The sequence below is a fragment of the Podarcis gaigeae genome (genome assembly GCF_964106915.1).
Source record: "Podarcis gaigeae genome assembly, chromosome: 16".
Lineage (NCBI taxonomy): Eukaryota > Metazoa > Chordata > Lepidosauria > Squamata > Lacertidae > Podarcis > Podarcis gaigeae.
The window spans coordinates 33716606-33738843 of record NC_139693.1 but is presented as its reverse complement, the minus strand read 5'-3'; the positions used below and the strand labels follow the sequence as shown (position 1 = coordinate 33738843).

Here is a 22238-nt window from a genome sequence, read left to right as displayed (position 1 = left end):
CTATAGGCTGGCAAGTATCATGGAATCATAGAATTGAAGAGTTGGAAGGGACCACGAGGGCTATCTAGTCCAACCCCCTGCAATGCAGGAATCTTTTGTCCTATGTGGGGGTTGAACTCACAACCCAGAGATTAAGGGTATCATGCTCTACCGACTGAGCTATCCTCGCTGTAGGTGGAGCAGATGGAATAGCCTGATAGCTATCTTCAATTATGAATGGCCCAGACTGGAGGAGCATAGCAGATCTAGAAGGTTTATATAGCAGCGGTGGCATGCCATTGGCTCATTGGCATCACCTGACACAGCCAAGAGGATTCTGCACTGATCTGATATTTATACACCACCCTGTTATTTTCAGGCACCCGTATGATAGACCTCTTTGCTGTTGTGGTCCATGAGTTTGCCCACACTATTGGCTCAGCCCAACCCTAAACTGCTTGCAATTCCCTGTTCCAGTCACTAGGAGGTGGTATAGAGAGCAGGCCAAATGCAATCAACACCTCACCAATAGGGCTTGCAGCCTGGGCTCTATGGCATTTGATAGGATAACAAATTTCCTCCAGCCTCTGGGTTTTGTTTTGAGTTTTTGCATTTCCTTCTTTTTGCATTTGAAGGGCACCTGCCCCCAGAAAAATTCAGCTGGAGAACTAGACTCTCCTCAGAACAGGGTTTCATGTTTTTATGGTGAGGCAGGGGACCTGCCAGCCCATGAAAAACTTGGCTGGGCAGTCTGTCTGCTTGCCTGACCTCTCTCTACTTCTGCCCCAAGATGGATAAGCCACCCCTTGCTGGTCTAATTCATCCTTGTCTTTGCATGCAGGGGTCAGGGAGTCTGTGTCCCCAACAGCCAAACCTGAAATATCGAAAACAGAGGACCACCCCATCTTGCCAGACTTACCGGAGAATCGCTCCACTGTTCCGTAAGTTGAGTTCAGGAGTCAACAACCCATCCTCATCTTCTTCGGTGGAAAAGAAGCAAGCGTAGGGCACAGAACTGGAATTCTCAGATCAAACTTTGAGTTTGAAGTACAGGAGTGGGAGTTCCAAAATCCGCATTTGCAAACACTGAAATTCTGAATTTTAATCCCCTCCCAGGGATTGAACCTAGGACCATCTGCACGTAGAGCAGATGTGCTACCACTAAGCTACGGCTCTTCCCGGCTATTCAAGTAGGCTCTCTACATGATGAAGAACCCAGCTCTCATCCTCCCCCTTGAACGATAGAAATCATGTGGGTGGGAGGCAAGAGAAGGAGTGAGCAGGATCACTCAGGAGGCAATGAGCATGGTATGGGACCCCATTTTGCCTAGAAAGTGAGGTAAAGGTAAAGGGACCCCTGACCATTAGGTCCAGTCGTGACCGACTCTGGGGTTACGGCGCTCATCTCACTTTATTGGCCGAGGGAGCCGGCGTACAGCTTCTGGGTCATGTGGCCAGCATGACTAAGCCGCTTCTGGAGAACCAGAGCAGCGCACAGAAACGCTGTTTACCTTCCCGCTGGAGCGGTACCTATTTATCTACTTGCACTTTGACGTGCTTTCGAACTGCTAGGTTGGCAGGAGCAGGGACCGAGCAATGGGAGCTCACCCTGTCATGGGGATTTGAACCGCTGACCTTCTGATCAGCAAGTCCTAGGCTCTGTGGTTTAACCCACAGCGCCACCCACGTCCCACAGAAAGTGAGGTATAAACAAAATAATTACATCTGAACCCACTTCTCTCCAGCTGATGTGGTATTTGAGTGCCTTCTAGACAAGCCTTCCCCAACTTGGTGCCCTCCAAATGTTTCAGATGACAATTCCCACCAGCCCCAGTCAGCATGGCAAGTGACTAGAGGTGATGAGAATTGAAGTCCAAAACATCTGGAGGGCATCAGGTTGGAGACAACTGCACTGGATAGGCATCCTTTGTATTGATGGTCAGTCTCTGTAGGCTCATGAGCTACTTTTATTCTCCATGCAGTGGTCTGAAAAGGATATGGGTACCTATTGCTGAACTTAGGAACATTGAAAGCTGGCTTAATATGAGTCAGACCTTTGGTCTATCTAGCTCAATATTGCCCACACTGTTTGGCAGTGGCTCCCCAGGGTTTCAGAAAGGCGGCTTCCCCAGCATGAGTTGGAGATGCTGGGGACTGAACCTGAGACCCAAAGCAGATGCTCTCCCACTGACCTATGGTCCTTCCCCACCCATGCTACTGTTTTGCTACTCTTGTTCTAGACTGGACCGCCATCTCCTGGTTCTTCTTTCCTGGGGGAACCAGAGCCCACCCTTTCAATAACTGACAAAATGAATTGCTCCCCAGCAGGGTGGAGAGGAGTTCAGCTCCCTCTCCATGTCCTCAAGTCACCTTGTATCACAGCAGCTTACTCAGCACAAGAGGGAAAACTCGTCCGCCATCACTCTCGGGGGAACTCGCCATACATGAAATTTTAATCGGTGCCCTTCCTCACCTGAAATTTGCACGATCTCTCCGCTCGCACAGTTTCACTTGGTGGCTGAAAGGCTGGCACAGTTTAGAGGGGCTCAAATAAATCTAGGGGGAGGTATTGGTGTTTATTTGCAGGGAGGGGGGTTCAATAAAGGTACAGTGGTACCTTGGGTTACATACACTTCAGGTTATAATATGCTTCAGGTTACAGACTCTGCTAACCCAGAAATAGTGCTTCAGGTTAAGAACTTTGCTTCAGGATGAGAACAGAAATCGTGCTCCGGCGGCATGGCAGCAGCAGGAGGCCCCATTAGCTAAAGTGGTGCTTCAGGTTAAGAACAGTTTCAGGTTAAGAACAGACCTCCAGAATGAATTAAGTTCTTAACCCGAGGTACCACTGTACTCGGAAACTTGAGAGGAAGTGATCATGTCTTCCTGGGTTTCATGATACAGAGGAAAGGGAAAGCTGAGTGTAGTCTGACACGAACTCTGGACTTTAAGAAGGCCAATTTCAAAAAGCTTAAGGAGCTACTGAGTGACATCTTGTAGTCAGAAATACTCAAAGAGAAAGGAGTCCAAGGTGGAGGGGAGTTTCTAAATGGAGAAATATTGAAGGCCCTAATGCAGACAGTTCCAACAAGAAAAAAAAAGTGGATCTAAGGAAACCTGTGTGAATGAATAATGAGCTTACAGTTGAGCTAAGAAGGGCATGCATAAGAAGTGGAAGGGGAAATCACAAAGGAGGAGTTTACACAAGTAGCCAACAGTTGCAGGGGAAGGTCAGGCTGGCTAAAGCTCAGAATGAGCTCAGAATGAGCCTGCAAGAGAGGTTAAAAATATTTTTTAAAGGTTTATTCGTCTATGTCTGAAGCAAAGAGGAAGAACAAGCAAATGGTAGGTCTTCTGCGTGGAGAAGAATGGTAATGGCGTCCACCTGAGGGGTGTCAGAACTGAGTTCCCATGACTTCTCCCTGGGAAAAAGCCCTGCACAAGCTGGAAGGTGTGCAGAAGAGGGCAACTGAGATGATCAAGGGTCTGGAAACCAAGCCTTATGAGGAGCTGGGTAGCCATCTTCAAATATCTCAAGGGCTTAGAAGAAGAAACAAGCTTGTTTTCTCCTGCTCTGGAGGGTAGGACTCGAAGCAGTGGCTTCAAGCTACAAGAAAGAAGATTCTGACTAAACATATGGAAAATCTTTCTGACAGCAAGAGCTGGAATGGTCTCCCTTGGGATGTTGTGGGTTCTCTGTCCTTGGAGGTTTTTAAGCAGAGGTTGGAGGGCCAACTGTCATGGATGCTTGAGCTGAGATTCCTGCATCGCAGGGGGTTGGACTAGATGACCCTTGGGGTCCATTCCAACTCTACGATTCTATGATTCTTGTGTGTCATGTGGGATTCTCCAAAGAACATAAGAGATGGGGCAATGGAGGCTGGTCTATTGGTGTGAATTGGGCCCTGCCTCAGCAGCCTTAGTTTGCGCCCAACCAGTCTCCTATTACCTGCCTACTTACTTACACCCAGCCAGAGGAACTGAGTTGTACACAACACTGCAGGGGGCCATAGCTGTCAACTTTCAGATTTGAAAATAAGGGATCAGCAGCCTCACCTGTCCCAGGGACGGTCTATGGGATATATAACAATCCGGGATAGCAGCAGGAAATGGCGCTGGAATAAGGGAATTTCCCACAAAAAAGAGAAGGTTGACAGCTATGCAGGGGGCTGTTGTGCATGTTGTGCTGGGCCCAGGGGTTAACCCGAGCAACGCGGTCCAGGTCCGGTCCCGAATTCAAAGATTCCGTGAGGAGTCAGTCTGACAGGGCCCAGGCAGGAAACCAGGCTAGGTCGGGCGCAGGGTCTCAGGCAGGTTATAGCAAACAGCAATGTTGCTCCCGTAACCTGGGGCGGGGTCCGACAGCCTTTTATCTTTGTCAAGGTAACGGCCAGTCCTGATCCCCCAGTGACTTACCTCCTTGTTTCACCCGAAGGCGAGCACTCCTCCTGCGAGTACTCAGGTCTCTGCTTCTCTCAGACCTGAGTCTCTGCAGCTCGGGAGACGTCGGTGGGTGACTAGACCCAGAGGCAGCCTCAGCCTCCCCTGACCAAACCGGTAGTGGAGCAGCTGTAAGTGATGGCCCAGCTGGAGGCAACGAGGTAATCCCCACATCTGGAGCCAGGGCAGGCTCGGGCCCCTGACTCAGCCCAGCTGATGTTTGTTGCTGGGGAACCTGTGCAGACTGGGACTCTTCAGGATCAGGCCGCAGACTTGGTTCAGATGATGCCTGAGGCAAAGGATCCGGTTTGAGACTCCTCTGCTTCCGAGTCTAAGCCCAAGTCCCAGGCCATCACACATGTGTAACATCACACACACCTGGCACCAGCATGCGGGGCTCCTCAGAGGGTCACGCCACAGTGCTGGACCTTCAGTGGACATGTGACAATACATGGAGGAGGTCGACAGGCGAGAAGTCCAACCTTTGGGAGCTGCCTCCTCCACCCCTTCAACATTGAGGGAGCCTGGCCCGTTGCCCAGAGATTTCAAGGGGTCTGAAGACACCTCGGTCCCCTGGAGCTGGCCTGTTAGCTTCCTCCTCCTTCATCTCAGTGTTGCCCTTGTAGAACTCAAGGAGGAGAACGCTGACAAAAGTAGAATAAATTGGCTCCATCTGCCATTGGCTCTGGCTCCATCTACTGTTGAGGCTCCCTACTTTCTGCCTAACCCGTTTTCAGGGGCACCAGCTGCCATTGGGAAGGGAGCTTGGCAAGACCCTCCCTGCAGAGGTAGTCCATTAGCACCACCTCAGAATTTTCAGCTGAAAGAAGAACTCCAAAGTATATTTGATCCAGACAAACTCAAACCTTTTCAAATCCCACTGATTTCAGAATTAAATGTGTTGTTAAATCTCTTGCACTGGAACAGGTGCGGATCCAAAGGGCGTAAATTAGGTATACGATGTAAAATGTCCAAAGTGGGCCACTCTGCAGCTTCTGGTAGACTAATTAATGCAGCATATTAGAAAAAGCTGAGAGGTGTTTCTCTGGCTCAGATTTGTGGATCTCCAGGACAAAGGATTTTTTATTTTATTTTATTTTTTCAAAAAAAGTTATTCATTTTATAACACAACTAAACAACACAAACAGAAAAACAAACAATACAAACAAATTATTGTATTATCCTTATTTTTTCTAAACATTGTTAGATGAGCTTCCCCAAGTCCCCCCATCTGATTTTCATTTTACCTCATCTTTAGCAGTTTACATATATCCTAATTTTTAACCATTTTTTTATCACGTTTACTTTTACCATAAAAATCTTCACATTTTGTCACTTACAAATAGTACTATTTTAAAATACGCTATCTTCTACTTCTAACCCTACAGCCTCTATCCACTTCCAAAGCTATTCTAAGATTTAAATATTAACATATTTTTTTCAAATATTCTTTAAACTTCTTCCAATCTTCTTCCACCATCTCTTCTCTCTGGTCTCAGAGTCTCCCAGTCAGTTTGGCAAGTTCCATGTAGTCCATCATCTTCATCTGCCATTTTTATTTTATTTTTAAATTACAGCAACCTGATATTATTATTTTTTAATGAAGATGCCAGGGATTGAATTTCCTAGACCTGGTGCCCTTGGCTTTCTTGCAGTAGCAAGGAGAATGCCCCTTATTCTCAGAGATAATCAAGAAACTAAAACTCATTTTTGAGTGCAATAAAGAAGTGTTCCACAGGGGGGAGCAAAAGCAACAACTGTGTCCTATCTATTGACAGCTTTGGGTAGCCCTGCCTGATTGGACAGAACCTATGACATCACGAATGATAAGCAACGCCGTTTTGTTTTGTGTTCCCCTAGGCTCAGAAGAGACGTGCCCAACAGATGCAACACGCATTTTGACGCAGTGGCTCAGATTCGAGGAGAGGCTTTCTTTTTCAAAGGTGAGCATGTGGCTCTCTTCCTTTAAAAAAAACAGCACACTGCTTGGGTTTGCTTCCAGGCCACACTAGTTGGGGAAAGATCATAGCTGGTTCAATGCTTGTCATCTCCAGGCACGTCTGGGAGAGGCCCTTTGTCTCAAACCCTGGAGAGCCACTGACAGTCAGTGTAAAAAAAAGGTAAGCTAAAGCAGTGTTTCCCAATCATGATTCTCTAGCTGTTTTTGGACTACCATTCCCATCATCCCTGGCCACTGGTCTTGCTAGGTAGGGATGATGGGAGTTGTAGTTTGAAAAACAGCTGGAGACCCAAGGTTGGGAAACACTGAGCTAAAGGACCCTTGGACAATTATGTCCAGTCAAAGGTGACTGTAGGGTTGAGGCACTCATCTTGCTTTAAGGCCGAGGGAGCCGGCATTTGTCCACAGACAGCTTTCTGGGCTGAAGTGAAGAACATGAGGCAGGAGTTGATAATGCAGGTGAGCTGCAAGCAAGCTGCCGGCCAGCTCTGTGGAAGCTCCTTTTATTGACACAATATGCAAACCCAGGCAGATACATTTTGGCCTATGACCTTTACACATCTTCCAGTCCCGAGATCGTGGGGTGGTACAAAGCTATTTTGGCACCTGTTTCCACCGTGTCATTTTCCCCTTGCACAGTGTATGACGAAGGAGACAAAGGTCACAGACAGGACACCGCAGACTACTGAGACCGCAAAAGGTTAGACAGAGGGCAAGATGTTCAGACAGCTGTGGCTTTATCTGTGAGGGGGGGTGTGCCCCGCACCCCAAGGTCATGAGTGCAGACAGCTGAGGCTGCCTGCGGGTGGGGAGTGTGCTCCGTACCCAGCGATCATTCCTACACTGGGCCATGTGGCCAGCATGACTAAGCCACTTCTGGCAAAACCAGAGCAGCGCACAGAAACGCTGTTTACCTTCCCGCCAGAAAGGTACCTCTTTATCTACTTGCACTGACGTGTTTTCAAACAGCTAGGTTGGCAGGAGCTGGGACAGAGCAACGGGAGCTCACCCCATTACGGGGATTTGAACCGCTGACCTTCCAATCAGCAAGCCCAGCAGGCTCAGTGGTTTAGACCACAGCGCCACCCGTGTAGACAGCCCTGAGTAGAAGAATCAATGGTCTGACTTGGTATGCATATAGGGGCAGGGCTGGTGTAATGATGGTGGCAACTTCTAGTGTGTGAGCCCTAAGCAAGGGTCACCTCTCTAGTCTCCGCCAGCTGCTGCCATAAATGAGCAAGGCAGAGGCAAGGCAAGAGCTGCAGCAGCCACAGGAGCCCCATGGCACTACCAGCAAGCCCTGGCAAGGCCCTGATGCTTGTTCTAGGATGGATGAGGCCCCTTCCGATCCTTCCGTAAGGCTTCTGTCTCCCCAGCCTGAGACTCTGTTCAAGTCCCTAACACTCCAGCTATGTGTGCCTTAATGATGCAACCCATCTGGCATCACACTCTGCAACAGCTGCTCGCAAGACGTGTCCGGGAGTGAAAAAAGGAAGAGAAGCAGAGGAGCTTGGGTACAGCCTCGTCTTCGGTTGCTCTCCCACGAGAGCTCTTGTGCAGTCAAAATTTGGAGAATCTCCAATGGTTCCTTGGCTAAGATGCTTTCTGACTGCAAAAGCATTCGTTCCAAGCCACCTCTGCTTTCATTGTACTCTTCTTTCTGATGACGACGATATATGATTATTAGGAGTAATGTTTTTGAATAAAATATTCTATTTTTTAAGAAAAACAGCCACTACAAAAATTCACCTGTTTATAATTCTAAAAACACTATCCAAATGCTAAATGCAAATCATGGAAAGGCAGTCAACATCATTCAATGTAAGACAACCCATTTGTTCTTTGTAACTTATCATGGTTCTTAAAAGAGATTAACTGAGCCACGTATTCTAGATCTTATATATACTGTAGATTAATCTCTTCCTGCCCCAATAACCTACATGGATGCATTGCCTCCAGTGTACTATCATTCTAATAGGATACTAGCAAGCGTCACTTTTCTACTGACTTGCTGACAGCCTGACATAACCCGTATTATATTTGTACATTTCACCACCTGAACTGCCCCCAAACAATAATAATAATAATACTAATAATGATGATGATGATGATATATCATCATTAGCAACAACTGTATCATCATGTTTAGTATTTATGGAGTGTTCAGAACATTTCACGTTCAGTATTACAGTAGTAGCCCTTTGTCATGGCGCTGACAGGCACGAAATATCCAGAGCGAGGAATATAATCTTCATTGTCAAGTTAGGGAAAGGCATATCTATCAGTCCTATGTCTCCCAACTTCTCCTAGATGTGCAGCCAATGAGGCAGTTGCCGCAACTAAAAGGCCTCACCCCTGACCTTGGCTTGCAACCTGCTTCTGCTCCTCCCTCTTCACTCCTCTTCTGGTCCTGAGAGACAGTGGGGCAGGAGAGGTGGGGTCAGGAGGAGGAGGAAGATGTGTGGAAGCCCTTGGCGCGATACCAGCCTGAGCTATCTCTCTCTCCTTCTGCACCTCTTCTTCATTGTCCAGTCCTGCAACTTCTCCTGTCTCTGACTCTCATCTCCCAGCTGCAACAGGCTCCTACGGATCACCGATCCCTTCTTCCAAGTCAGTCTCCAACCCCCACTTCTCTGGGTGCCTCACTCCTCAGCATTCAACCACCAGATTTCTCAGTGTCCACCCAGTTCCTGACATCCTTAGAGCAGCCATGTGAAATGGTCAGCAGCACTATTAGCCCCATTTTGCAGATGGAGATGGTGAGGCCGGGAGATTGCTGGCTCCTCCAGGAGGAGGAATAATAAATGCCACCCACATAAATCGTACTTTGCAAGGGATGAAAAGATAGACCCATGTCCCATGCATCTTGCAATCTAGAAATTGACCCAAGGGAGGCAATCAAAGAAAGGGCAAGGATACCCATCATAAGAGTATTAAGTTAATAAATATTTTTTAAAAACTTTACAAAAAAGGGGGGGATAGTCTTCTTCTGGAGGTTGGCAGCTTTTTAACTAGTCAGCCCCCTGCAGAGCTCCTCCTACCCTTCTCTACGAAGGAAAGAGCCTGAAACCTGGTTTAGGTTATTCAGAAAAGAAACTGGGACCTTCTGCATGCAGACGATATACTCTCCCGCTAAGCTACACTTCCCCTGTGTTCCTGACAGCAATTATGACAAATTAGCTTTGGAACACTTTGAACTTTGGGTGTTTAATACCTTTTCGGAGGGGGAGGCTGGGGAGGAACGATATGACCCGGCAATATTTCTCCCAGAAATATTGGGAAGCTGCCCTTTTTGTAGCAAAAGCTTCATTAGGGATGCAAAGAACATCTCGATCTAATTGCATGCATTTCCCATAAACATGCAAAGGGCACCCAGTTCGAAGGCTGAGGTTTTAATTGTCCCATCCTTTTAAAAAAAGAAAAAACCCCGCCATCTTCAAAGAATTTGTAATTGCTGCTATCCAGACTGCATTCCAATGCATTATTCATGCATCGGCCCGTGTCATATAAAACAAATATGCAAAGTGGTGCATAATTACCAGCTGATGAAATAAATCCTTACAACTGTATTTTTAAAAAGGAAAAAAATTGAACCGCCCTGCAGATGTTGAAGAGCTTAGAGAGGGGGTTGTGGTGTGGGCTCCCCCCCTTTTGCCTTCTGAACTATTAGGCTAGGATCCAATTTTCTGAAAGACTACGTCACCACCTGTTGGAATTGCAGAAGTCAGGAAGGAGCCAAGCCACCTTGAATACAGACTTGCAAGGGCCGTCTTGAGTTAGCAAAGCATTTCCCGCCTCCCATGGGATTTTTGCTGCATGTGCATCGAACAGGAGGTTACCCATGTGAATGCTAACAAAACCACAAAGGATGCTGGGGCTCTGACCACAAGTTCCACAAGCTTCCTTCAACCAGCTGTTGTTCAGAGGGCTGCAACAATAACATTTGTCAAGGGAGAAAAAGAAGTGCCCCTGGGGAAGAAAGAGTTGCGTCTCTGAAATATACTCAGAGTCAAGTGTGGATTTCATGCTCTTTATTCAGCTCATAGTGGTGAGGAGGAATGAAAGTTCCCCCAAAATATCTGCTTTATATACATTATTTACACAATGGGCTGCATGTGATTGGCTAATTCCGGGATTCTCCTGTAGGCCCAACAGGTTGTGGATTCACTTCCACCTGGAGCTGGATTGGGTGGCTCCTGCGGACCAATCAGACTGCTGCATTGTTCTAGGACCAATCAGACTGCTGCATTGTTCTAGGACCAATCAGACTGCTGCATTGTTCTAGGACCAATCAGACTGCTGCATTCTGAATCCTATTGTTCCATGACCAATCAGATTGCTGCATTTTGGATCCTATTCAACTCAGTACATAACAATCTCCTACTAACCAATGCCTCTTCATCCAGGCAAATACTTCTGGAGACTGACTCGCAACAAACATCTGGTCTCCCTCCAGCCAGCTCAGATCCATCGTTTCTGGCGGGGGCTGCCTCTGAACCTGGACAGCGTGGATGCTGTTTATGAGAGAACCCGCGATCACAAGATTGTGTTCTTCAAAGGTAAGAGAAAGCATTTGACACAGTTGAAGGTGACCCTCTCTTTGGCATTCCCAAATTCTTTCTCCTCCCACTGTGTTTAAGCCTCTTTGAGCCTCATCTCTAAGCTTTAGAGTACAGATTGCTCAGCTGGAAGAAAATTACCTGTCTCAAATGACAAGCTTTGATTTGATTCCAGATGATCAGGCTGAACATCACTCTAGTAGTCTCCTGGGCTTTCCCAGCTGCATGTTGCTAATATCTTGTGGTGAGCTGTGGCACACCTGGGTAATTTTAGACTTTGGAATGCATGGTCTTGCAAGGCAGCCTCTTTTTAGATCAGGGGTGGAGAACCTGTGGCATTCCACACATTCACAGCATTCCAAATCCCACTGGCCTAGCCAATGGGAAGTGATGATGGGTGCTGGACTCTAGCAACATCTCGAAGGCCACAGGTCCCCCACTCTAGCTTTAGATGGTAATGTTCATCACTTCATTTACTCCAAAATGCCCTCAAGTCCTGTCCTGAGAGCATCACTGGGGGACCAATAGTGCTTGACATGGATTGATGACATCATTGGCCTGCGCCGGGTGTTGTCACAACATGCCTCCAGCCAACATTTCACCAACTCCTTCCGACTCTGGATGGGGGGGAAATGTAAATTTCATTTTCTTGGTTTTTTCCCCATCTTAGGTGCAGTTCTTCACATTGCTACATCAATTTGTGATATATATATATTAAGTCCTGCTGCAAATTCATTAGTATTTTACTGCAAATTTATCCTAATACAATTTTGCCTAATCTACATATTTTCGCAAAACAATTTCCCCCCAGGAGCCAGTGTGGTGTAGTGGTTAAGAGCTGTAAACTCGTAATCTGGTGAACCGGGTTTGACCTTGGGCTAGTCACACTTATCTGAAGTCTCTCAGCCTCACTTACTTCACAGAGTGTTTGTTGTGGGGGAGGAAGGGAAAGGAGAATGTTAGCCGCTTTGAGACTCCTTCGGGTAGTGATAAAGCGGGATATCAAATCCAAACTCCTCTTCTTCTAGTGCAATGCAGTTTTGTTTGCTATTTTTATTCATGTACGCATTTTTGTGCGCACTTTACTCCAGTACATATAGTTTTTTGTACACCTCATTTTTTTATGACAGGAGTGAGCTGATCAGTAAATCACACTCAGGTTGGAGTTAACTCTTTTTTAGCAAGAACACCATCTGCCCAGACTTGGTGGAGTGCCAGTCCTAATGAGCACAGCAGCTCGTCTCCAGTACTCCCCATGGGTCAGTTTCTGAGACTGAAAATCCCCACCTTCCCACAGCCATCTAACTCCCCTCCTCTCCAGGGCTTTTCCCCAGCTATCAGAGACAGTTCCTGCCTTAAGTCAACCTTTCCGCCACCTTTTTCATGCCTCTTCTAGTTCTGGGAGACCAATGAGAAGGGGAGCTTATCACAGCAGGAGGAGGAAACACCCATTACTCTTCACTAGTCTGACTCCTCTCTGCCTCTTGGCCTCCCTCTTCCTCTGCTTCAGCTTCTGCCTCTAATTCTGGACTTGTCTCTGCCACAGACTCTCCCTGCTCACTAAACCCTGCTCCCTCTTCTGCTACCTCCTCCTCCCAGTTTTCTTCCTCTCCTGCCTCTGATCACTCATCATCACCCCACCACCAATCCCAGGACTCTTAACCTTCTTCCCTTGGGGGTTTCCCAGCTGGTTCCTCACACCATTCCTCTGCATCCACCAGCCCAGGACACTTGGCTGGAGAACTACATTGCAAAATTCAGAAAAGTGCAAGTTTCAAAGGACCGCTGCATTTTGGTTCATTTATGAATCACACACCTTTAAGTGCAAACTGAACCAAACTTCTCCTCCACCCCTCCTTCTGACCCAGACACCTTGTTCTGCCAGCATCTGAGAAGGGTGGGTGGCAATTTCACGCAGGCTTGCCAATGTGTGCTCCACTGCTAAGTGAGCACACGCCCCCCAGTTCTCTCACCTAGAAAGCCTCCACGTAAAGTCACTGACACAATAAGAAATTGCATCTTTGTCTTCTTCCCCTTGAAATCAGATGGCATGGCAGGAGTTGACAGGGAGAGGGATTAGTCCTCTTTATTGGAAACACGACATAAACATGGAATTATACATGTGTCAAGGATATTACTAGGAGAGCCTGGTGTTGGCTTGTTGACTGAGCAATGCTGCCCTCCACTGGCTAATCGGGAAAGGACAGACACAACCAGCAAGAACTGAAAGGCAAAACACACACAGCCTTGGGAAGTCTCCTTGGTCCCCAACCTTTCCCTTCCCCCCACACCTGACAATACTGTAGTCTTAGCCCTAGTCTATGAAGGTAAGAAGGAGGTGTTCTTTGGGCTGCATCAATAGGAGTATAGCATCTAGATCAAGGGAAGTAATAGTGCCACTGTATTCTGCTCTGGTCAGACCTCACCTGGAGTACTGTGTCCAGTTCTGGGCACCACAGTTCAAGAAGGACACTGACAAACTGGAACGTGTCCAGAGGAGGGCAACCAAAATGGTCAAAGGCCTGGAAACGATGCCTTATGAGGAACGGCTAAGGGAGCTGGGCATGTTTAGCCTGGAGAAGAGGAGGTTAAGGGGTGATATGATAGCCATGTTCAAATATATAAAAGGATGTCAAATAGAGGAGGGAGAAAGTTTGTTTTCTGCTGCTCCAGAGAAGCGGACATGGAGCAATGGTTCCAAACTACAAGAAAGAAGATTCCACCTAAACATTAGGAAGAACTTCCTGACAGTAAGAGCTGTTCGACAGTGGAATTTGCTGCCAAGGAGTGTGGTGGAGTCTCCTTCTTTGGAGGTCTTTAAGCAGAGGCTTGACAACCATATGTCAGGAGTGCTCTGATGGTGTTTCCTGCTTGGCAGGGGGTTGGACTCAATGGCCCTTGTGGTCTCTTCCAACTCTATGATTCTATGACCTATTGCAATTATTAAGTTTGCTGATGACACCACCATAATGGGTTTAATTACAGGCGGAGACGAATCTGCGTACAGGGGGGAGGTTCAAAAGGTATCCACATGGTGCTCAGAGAACAATCTGCACCTAAACATTGGCAAGACAATTGGTGTTGGGCTTTTGGAGGAAGAGAGGGGAGCTAGCCCCTTTGTATATCAGCGGGGGCCGTGTGGAGAGAGTCTCTTCCTTTAAATTCCTGGGAGTCCATCTTAGTGAAGATCTTACTTGGAAAGTCAAGACAGCCCAGGCGGTTAGGAAGGCCCAACAGAGACTTCATTTCCTTAGGGTCTTGCAAAAGAACAATGTTAGACAGCAACTGATGATTTCCTTCTATCAGTCCACAATAGAAAGTGTTCTCTCATACTGTATTACTGTGTGGTACGCTGGTTTGACAGCCATGGACAGAAAGTCCCTACAGAGGGTGGTGAAGACAGCAGACTATATCATGGGCTGTCCCCTGAGTCTGCTAGATGTTATCGCAGGAGACCGTTGCCTCAGAAGAGCGAGGAACATTCTCAGGGATGACTCACACCCTGACCAGCACCTTTTTAATCTCCTGCCCGCACCAACAGGTTAAAGAACAGTTTCTACCCGTGGGCCGTGAGGCTGCTGAATGGAAGACAGCAACATTGCAGTTGACATTCTGGGTTGGTGGCACACAGAGTGTAACAAGGACTGAGAGATTGGGAGGGGGGCTTGTTTAATCTCATTGTAAACAATTGGTAAAGGTAAAGGGACCCCTGACCATTAGGTCCAGTCGTGGCCGACTCTGGAGTTGTGGTGCTCATCTCGCTTTATCGGCTGAGGGAGCTGGCGTACAGCTTCCAGGTCATGTGGCCAGCATGACTAAGCCGCTTCTGGCGAACCAGAGCAGTGCACGGAAATGCCGTTTACCTTCCCGCTGGAGCGGTATCTATTTATCTACTTGCACTTTGATGTGCTTTCGAACTGCTAGGTTCTCAGGAGCAGGGACCGAGCAACGGGAGCTCACCCCATCGCGGGGATTCGAACTGCCGTCCTTCTGATTGGCAAGTTCTAGGCTCTGTGGTTTAACCCACAGCGCCACCCGCGTCCAAACAAGTGGTACAGTGACAATAAGGAATTTCGATTTATTTCTAATTTAGATTCACAGCTCCAAAATCTTCCGCTAATAATCTAAGTAAGAGCCTCAGCATTTTAATTTACAGCAGCCCTGCCTGACCTCCAGATGTCTCCAATTTGTCCAGGTAGACTCTGTTTACCTTACAGCAGAGCTAGAGATTTGGACTCCAACTCCCATCAGCCTCAGTCAGCATGGTCCCTGGTCAGGGAGGATAGGAGTTGTATTCCAACAAAATTTGGAGGGCCATGTGTTTCCCACTTCCATCTCAATGCGTTTATCTCACAGGATGGCCATTAAGTAAGTTGGGAAAATTCTTCCAGATAATGGCCTTGTTTGGAACAAGCCTAGGCTTCCCTTGACTGCAAGGCTGAGATCGAAAAGCTTTGCTTCCATTTTTGAGTTACCACAGTTTGCCATGTCATTTGAATCTGGACCATAAACTATGGTTGATTAGTGAAAACAAACCAAGCCATTGTTTATGAAGCTGATATTAAGGATGTTTAAGATTAACCACAGTTTAGGAAAACCTGCCAAGTTGCAGCTAATGGATAACCACAGCAGAAGCTTCTGATCTCCTCCTTGTGGCTGCAGGTAACAAGAGACGGAAAGTGGGATCCTGTGGAGAGGCTAAACCATGGTCTATCATTATGCCCAAATGCAGTTACTATCTCATAATGTATAAATTCTAAAATATTGCTGTGGAGGAGGACACACTGTAGAAACTCATTAGAGGGCATGTGTTTAGTTCCTCCCTTCCCGAATCTAGCACCCCATAGATGCTGTTGGACTTCCATCAGCCATAGCCAGAATGGCCATTTGGTCAGAGAAGATGGGCATTGTAGTCCAGCAACATCTAGAAGGCACCAAGTTGTGAAAGGCTGAGTTCATTTTATTTAACCATTTGATATATCGCTTGTACAAAAAACATTCAAGAGCTTAAAAAAAAAATTTTTAATTAAAATTGTCGTTGAAAGAGTTAGAAACAGGAAGTTAGGAATTCAAAATATAATTAAAATAAAAAATAACCAATGGCAGATTAAAACATATATATGGATAGGCTTGCCTGAATAAAAATGTTTTTACCAGGTGTTATAAAGTGTACACTGAAGGTGACTGCTTGATGTCAATTGGCAAGGAGTTCCAAAGAGTAGATGCCTCCTTACAAGTGTGAAATGGACATTGTGTGGCACTTGTAGCAGGGCAGTTCTGCAGATTGATGCAGCCGAGTGGGCATATAAGAGTAAGGTGATGCTTCTAGTTTTACCATACCTACAGCTTGAGTGAGTTAAATTGAAAAGATTAGTCACAGGTTTTGGAGCTCAAAGGCTTTATTCATGCAGGAACTATCTGCACAATGAGTGGCTGAGGAGAGAAATAGCAAACAAAATAGTTCAGCTTTTAGGGGTGAAGTTAACTTAGAGAGACTTACAAACAAGTGCTTGCTGGATTGCTAGACAAAGAGTGCCCTCTTGTGGTTTAAACTCACATATGTATTAACTAGAAACTTGTGAGAAGGGAACATGCTTGCCTTCATGCACCAGTAAGGATGTCTTCCCCCTGGCCAATAAAGAAACACACAACATCAGTAGAAAAGCACAAACATATGCACACATCCTCATAAAAACAGACTCCTCAGCAAGTGGGGTGTGCATGTGCATGCGTGTGCTTAACTTTTGGGCATTTGCTCCTCCTGGAATGTTGTGAACTCAGACCTAAAGACTACCACAGCCTCTCTCTTTTTTAGAAGCTAGCTCTGTGCTGTGAAGTAGGAATGACTTTGCTACCTACCTGTCTGTTTCTTCTCCCCAGGGGACAGATACTGGGTCTTCAAGGACAATAACGTGGAGGAAGGTTACCCCCGGCCCATCTCAGATTTTGGCTTGCCGCCGGGAGGCATCGACGCCGCATTTTCCTGGGCCCAGAATGACAAGACTTATTTCTTTAAGGACACTCTCTACTGGTGCTATGATGACCATGAGCGGAGGATGGATCCTGGCTATCCTTTGGAGACCATGTTGTGGAAGGGGGTCCCCAGCGGGCTGGATGATGCCACGCGGTGGTCCGACGGTAAGTGTTAAGCACTGGGTCAAACGGGAGGGGGGAGGGGCTGTACATCAAGCTGGCGAGGCTTTGCCCTGTGCTCAGAATGCTACAACATAAAGGCCAGAACCAGTGTGTGTGCCTCCCGACTTGTATTTAATAATTAAAATAATTAACACCGTGTAACTAGCTGCACACGCTTTTGCTGTGGTCACAGCAAACCTCTTGATGGCCTAATTGTTTTGATCCATGCATGAAATGGCCAACTATCCATATAAATGGTGGAAGCCCTAGTATGAGGGAGAATAATTATGCAATGGAACCTATGAAGTATAATCATACCTCATGTTGCATCCGCTTCAGGTTGTGTTTTTTGGGGGGTTGCGGACTGCCAAAACCCGGAAGTACTGGAACAGGTTACTTCCAGGTTTCGGCAGTCGCGCATGCGCAGAAGCGCCGAATCGCAACCCGCGCATTCGCAGACGTGCAGATGCGGGTTGTGAACACTGTGGGTTGCAAACGTGCATCCCACATGGATCATGTTCGCAACCCAAGCATCCACTGTATGTGTACATCTGCCTTCAGTTTGCAAATTCAAACTCAAACTGAAAAATTTGCAATCTTTCAAATATGCATGCAGGGCCTACAACAAAAGGTTGCCGCATGGAACACATCGATGCAGGGTACCAGCCATGCCCATTGCCAGGATATTGAATTTCATTCCCCCTCCCAAGGGTCAACCAACATTCTATCCTGCATGCTCAGCCCCTTAACTTTCTCCCCACCCAGAGGTCAGCTAGCATTCTGTGGCTACTGAGCATGTTCATAGGCATCTGGGCAGTCAGTGTGAGAACAAGATGCTGGACTAGATGGGCCTTTGGCCTGATCCAACAGGACTCTTCTTAAATTCCCATATACTCCACCATTTAGCTTATTATTGTCTATAGCAGCCTTTCCCAACCTCGGGTCCCCAGATGTTGTTGGACTACAACTCCTATCATCCCTGACCACTGGTCCTGATAGCTAGGGGTGATGTGAGTTGATGCCCAACATCTGAGGACCTGAGGCTGAGAAAGGCTGGTCTATATTGATTAACAGCATCTCTCTAAGGTTTCAGACAGATGTGCCACCCAGCCCTGCCCAGATGTGCCAGGGGTTGCACCTAGGGCCTTCTGCACACAAGGCTATTGCCCTTTCACTGAAAAGACAGTAAGATTCCAGTCCGCATGTTTCTGAGAAAAGGGAATGAATGAATAGGGACAAGGGAAGAGTGAGCACTGTTCTGCTCGAGTCTTCCTTGTGGACATCTCATAGGCATCTGGTTGTCTTCTGCAAGAACAGGAGACCAGACTAGATGAATCAGGTCCAGCAAGTGGCATGGACTTGTTGGATGCAGAGAGGAATGATGGGAGGAACCAGCTGGGGAACCATGAAGGGAAGAAAGCTCAGAGCCCGGGAAGCGGTGGTGGGACAATGATGAGTGGAGAAGACCAGGAAGAGGAGCTATCGGAAGCTGAAAGGGTAACAGGGCTCAGTGAGCTGGGGGAGTACGTGGCAGACAGCAGTCGAGAATCAGAAGCTGAAGCAGGCAGGTGGGAGGAGGGAGGTCAAGAGGCAGAAATGAATCAGGCTAATGAAGAGTCACAAGTGTCCCTCCTCCTACTGCAACAAGGTCCCCTCTCCCTCTGACTCCCAAAACCAGAAGAGGGATTAAATGGGTGGAGCAAAGACAGACTGCACCCAGGCACAGTCTCTGACTGCTTGGAAGAAGCCCTGGAGGGAATGAGACATAGATGGCTGTAGGAAGGCAGACTTCTAATCTCAGCAACTGATTTCATGGCGTAGGACCTACAGGGTATGAGCTGCTGTGCTCATTAGGCCTGAAACCCAGCCGAGTCTGTGAAAATCATGTTCTTCTAATAAAGAGTTAACTCCAGCTTTGAACTGTGTGATTTACTGACTGACTTGCTCCGTGACAGCAAGGCTCTTCTTAGGTTCCCCTTTTGCTTCCTTTTTCCAGGGGCAACCTACTTCTTCAAGGGAAAAGAATACTGGAAAGTCATGGACAGTGACTTGGAAGCTGAGCCCGGTTACCCACAATCCATTGCCAGAGACTGGCTGGTGTGCAGCGACATGCAGGCGGATTCGCCTGAGCCGGCTGAGAGCAGCAGGACAGGGGGCCGGTCCAGACAGGGTCACCACGACGAGAGCCGCTCCGAGAGCGAAGTCTGCTCCTGCACGTCTTCGTCTCCCGGGTGGCCCTCATCCGGCTCAGCTCTCAGACTCTGCGTAGGCCTCTCCCTGGCCAGCCTTTGGACAGCGGCACAGCTTCAGAGATCGCTATGACAGAGGGTGTCAGGTGGACCAGAACATACCGCAGCAATTCAGGGATGCAAATAAAAGGAAGGAAATAGTTTTTTTAGAAATAAAGCAAAACAAAGAACAAAATCACAGGATGCAACACGCCGTTAAAATGAGCGACACAGTTAACATTCCTAGGAACGTGAAGGAAAATGTTTCAGATTCTCCATGAGAAGTGAACAGCCTCTATTTTATTTTATTTCCCCTTTCTGGTTATTTTTGTAAAAAAAAATATGAAAAAAAGAATAATGTTATTTTAAGTTAATGAGCTCCGACAGCAGCATCTGTGGGTTTCTCACTCCCCGACCATCCTTGTCTCCTCACTTCCTTGTCCCACCACACCGCCCCTTCCCCCCCCCCCCAAAAAAAGAATAAAGACTCTCATCTTGCCATCGGAAATATTCATTAGAGGTCTATATTGCTTTGGACATTTGAAAGACATCAAGAAGGAAACCACTGTCGGTTATAGTGGGCAGGGGCGGGAGGCGAAAGGCTGGGTATGTTGGTGGCCGATTCTGTTTGCATGGTAATCGTGAAAAGGAAAGGGGTAAAGACACCATTACAAAAATGTGGTTGTGGTTCCACGGGCGGAGGACTGAGACTAAAAATCTAGCCCTGGCACATCTGTTTCAGAAAGTGGCGACGTCCTCAAAGGCTCGTATCACAGATGCAGCTGGCAGAGGGCAACAGCTCAGTGGTAGGATATATGCTTTGAGTGCAGAAGCCCACAGGTGCCATCCCTGGAGTCTTCAGGTGCAACTGGGAATCCTGCAACCAGTGCTTCCCCAACTCTGGCTTGTGAAGCTGTGCATGCGTTATCGTAGCCACAATTCACACCTACCCTGTGCTTTCCTGAGAAATCCTGCATTTTGATGTGTTTTGATTTGAAAACGTAAAGCTGTCTAGACAGAGCAAGGCCCCATCTCTGCCCATGGAGCGCAGGCTACTCAGAAACACATGCAACCATGCTGATGTGAACCATCATGCAATCTGAAACACAGATTGACCTCCCTGCATTTTCAGCCTGTAGACTCAACATTATTTCTGTTATTGATTACCCGTCCTTCCCTCTGAAGTGCCAGGGTGTTGCACAACTGTAAAACACAATATTTAAAGCAGTTTAAAACAACTTTTAAAAAGGTAAGGATAAAGGACCCCTGACGGTTAAGTCCAGTCGTGGAAAACTCTGGGGTTGCAGTGCTCATCTCGCTTTACAGGCCGAGGGAGCCGGCATTTGTCCGCAGACAGTTTTTCCGGGTCATGTGGTCAGCATGACTAAGCCGCTTCTGGTGAAACCAGAGCAGCACACAGAAACGCCGTTTACCTTCCCGCCAGAGTGGTACCTATTTATCTACTTGCACTTTGAAGTGCTTTCGAACTGCTAGGTTGGCAGGAGCTGGGACCAAGCAATGGGAACTCACCCCGTCGCGGGGATTTGAACCGCCGACCTTCTGATCAGCAAGCCCAAGAGGCTCAGTGGTTTAGACCACAGCACCACCCGCATCCTTTTAAACAACTTATGATCACAGAAATAAGCTGGATCCTTAAAAAAACTGACACCTCGTTTCAAAACCAGGTTAAAGGGGGTTCTGAAAATTTTCATTTCTTTCCAGATGGGGGCAGCAAAGACAACCGAATTCAGTAGCGAGAGCAAAACCTGTTCATTGAACATCCACTCTGATTTGTTCCCACAAAGTTTGCTGTGGAGGTTAGACAACATAGGCAGTTTATTGAAGATTCGTTCTGATTTTTTTGCAGGGAGATTAGACACTGTTGTGCCCAGTAATCGTCGTCATCCCACACTTTCCATGGCTTTTCCAGTCACTTTCCAGATTGCAAAAAGGCTGGTTTTGAGGGCGGAGAAGGTTTGCTGCAGAAGAGCACCAAATCAATTTCAACTGCACAACTGAAATTTGCCACTGTGCCATTGAATCTGGAACTCTGGAAGCAGTGTTCGAAACTCCCATTGTTCTAGGCGCATTTTGTGATGGGGAATTTCATTAGGGTGAGCAGTTTCTGAGCTCTGGACGCAGTACTGTGCCTAAGATTTCAGATTAAAACTGCAGAGTGGAAGGAAAGGGGGACCTTTTTCTGCCTGCCCACTTCTAGCTACTCTCTGAAGACTGGAGAAGAGACCCTCTTAAGAATATTAGGGGGGTGGGCAGGCAAAGGACTAGACCACATGAACATAATATTTTAGCTGCAGTTCATTCATTTTCAGCACTGTATTCTTGCTATAAAAAAGTGCACCTGGACATTCCATTGTTGTATGCACAACCTCAGCTTAAGGTGTCGTTTAGCTCCCAGCTTTCATATCTCAGTTTCTAACAGGGTTTGGAAGTATGTGAGGGAAGAGAGAGAATGAGACTGGTCCCTTAGCAACACCAGATGCCAGAATATGCCTTGAAATTTCAGAATATGCCTTGAAATTTAGTTGGAACCCAGCCTGAACTCAGTTCAGGCACTTTTCAGGTTGGTGCCATTGCTGTTCTAAGAGAACAAGGGAGGTGTTTGTGGTGAGTTCTGGCACCTCTTCTTCTAGAAAAATAGCGCTGACTATACCCCGACTAGAGATACTATCCCTCTCTGCAAACTCTGTACGCTGTGCTCTCCACAGGGCAGGAAGGAAACAGACAGGCATGCCTCCTCCTGAGCTAGATGTCAGTACAAAGGGCACTTCAACAAACAATACACAGGGTAGTGATAGACTAGCAAAATGCAAAGTCACACAAAAAATATATCACCAAGGGAACTGCCCCACAATAAGGAGTACAAACAAGCAAACAAATAAATTACAGTAGTATTTTTCTTTACAGAATCATGTTCTG

The 22238-nt window shown here is 47.1% G+C and overlaps 1 protein-coding gene across 1 annotated transcript in view; it reads left to right on the top strand.

Annotated features, from left to right (window-relative positions):
• Window positions 1-19809, top strand: part of MMP17 (matrix metallopeptidase 17) — a 171468-nt gene extending 151659 nt beyond the window's left edge. The window contains exons 6-10 of the mRNA XM_083717318.1: window positions 821-920; window positions 6280-6362; window positions 10786-10938; window positions 16819-17076; window positions 19070-19809. Of these exons, the coding sequence (XP_083573444.1) occupies window positions 821-920; window positions 6280-6362; window positions 10786-10938; window positions 16819-17076; window positions 19070-19395 (920 nt within the window). The 3' untranslated portion in view covers window positions 19396-19809. The remainder of the gene's footprint in view (window positions 1-820; window positions 921-6279; window positions 6363-10785; window positions 10939-16818; window positions 17077-19069) is intronic.
• The last annotated feature ends 2429 nt before the right edge of the window (window positions 19810-22238 follow it).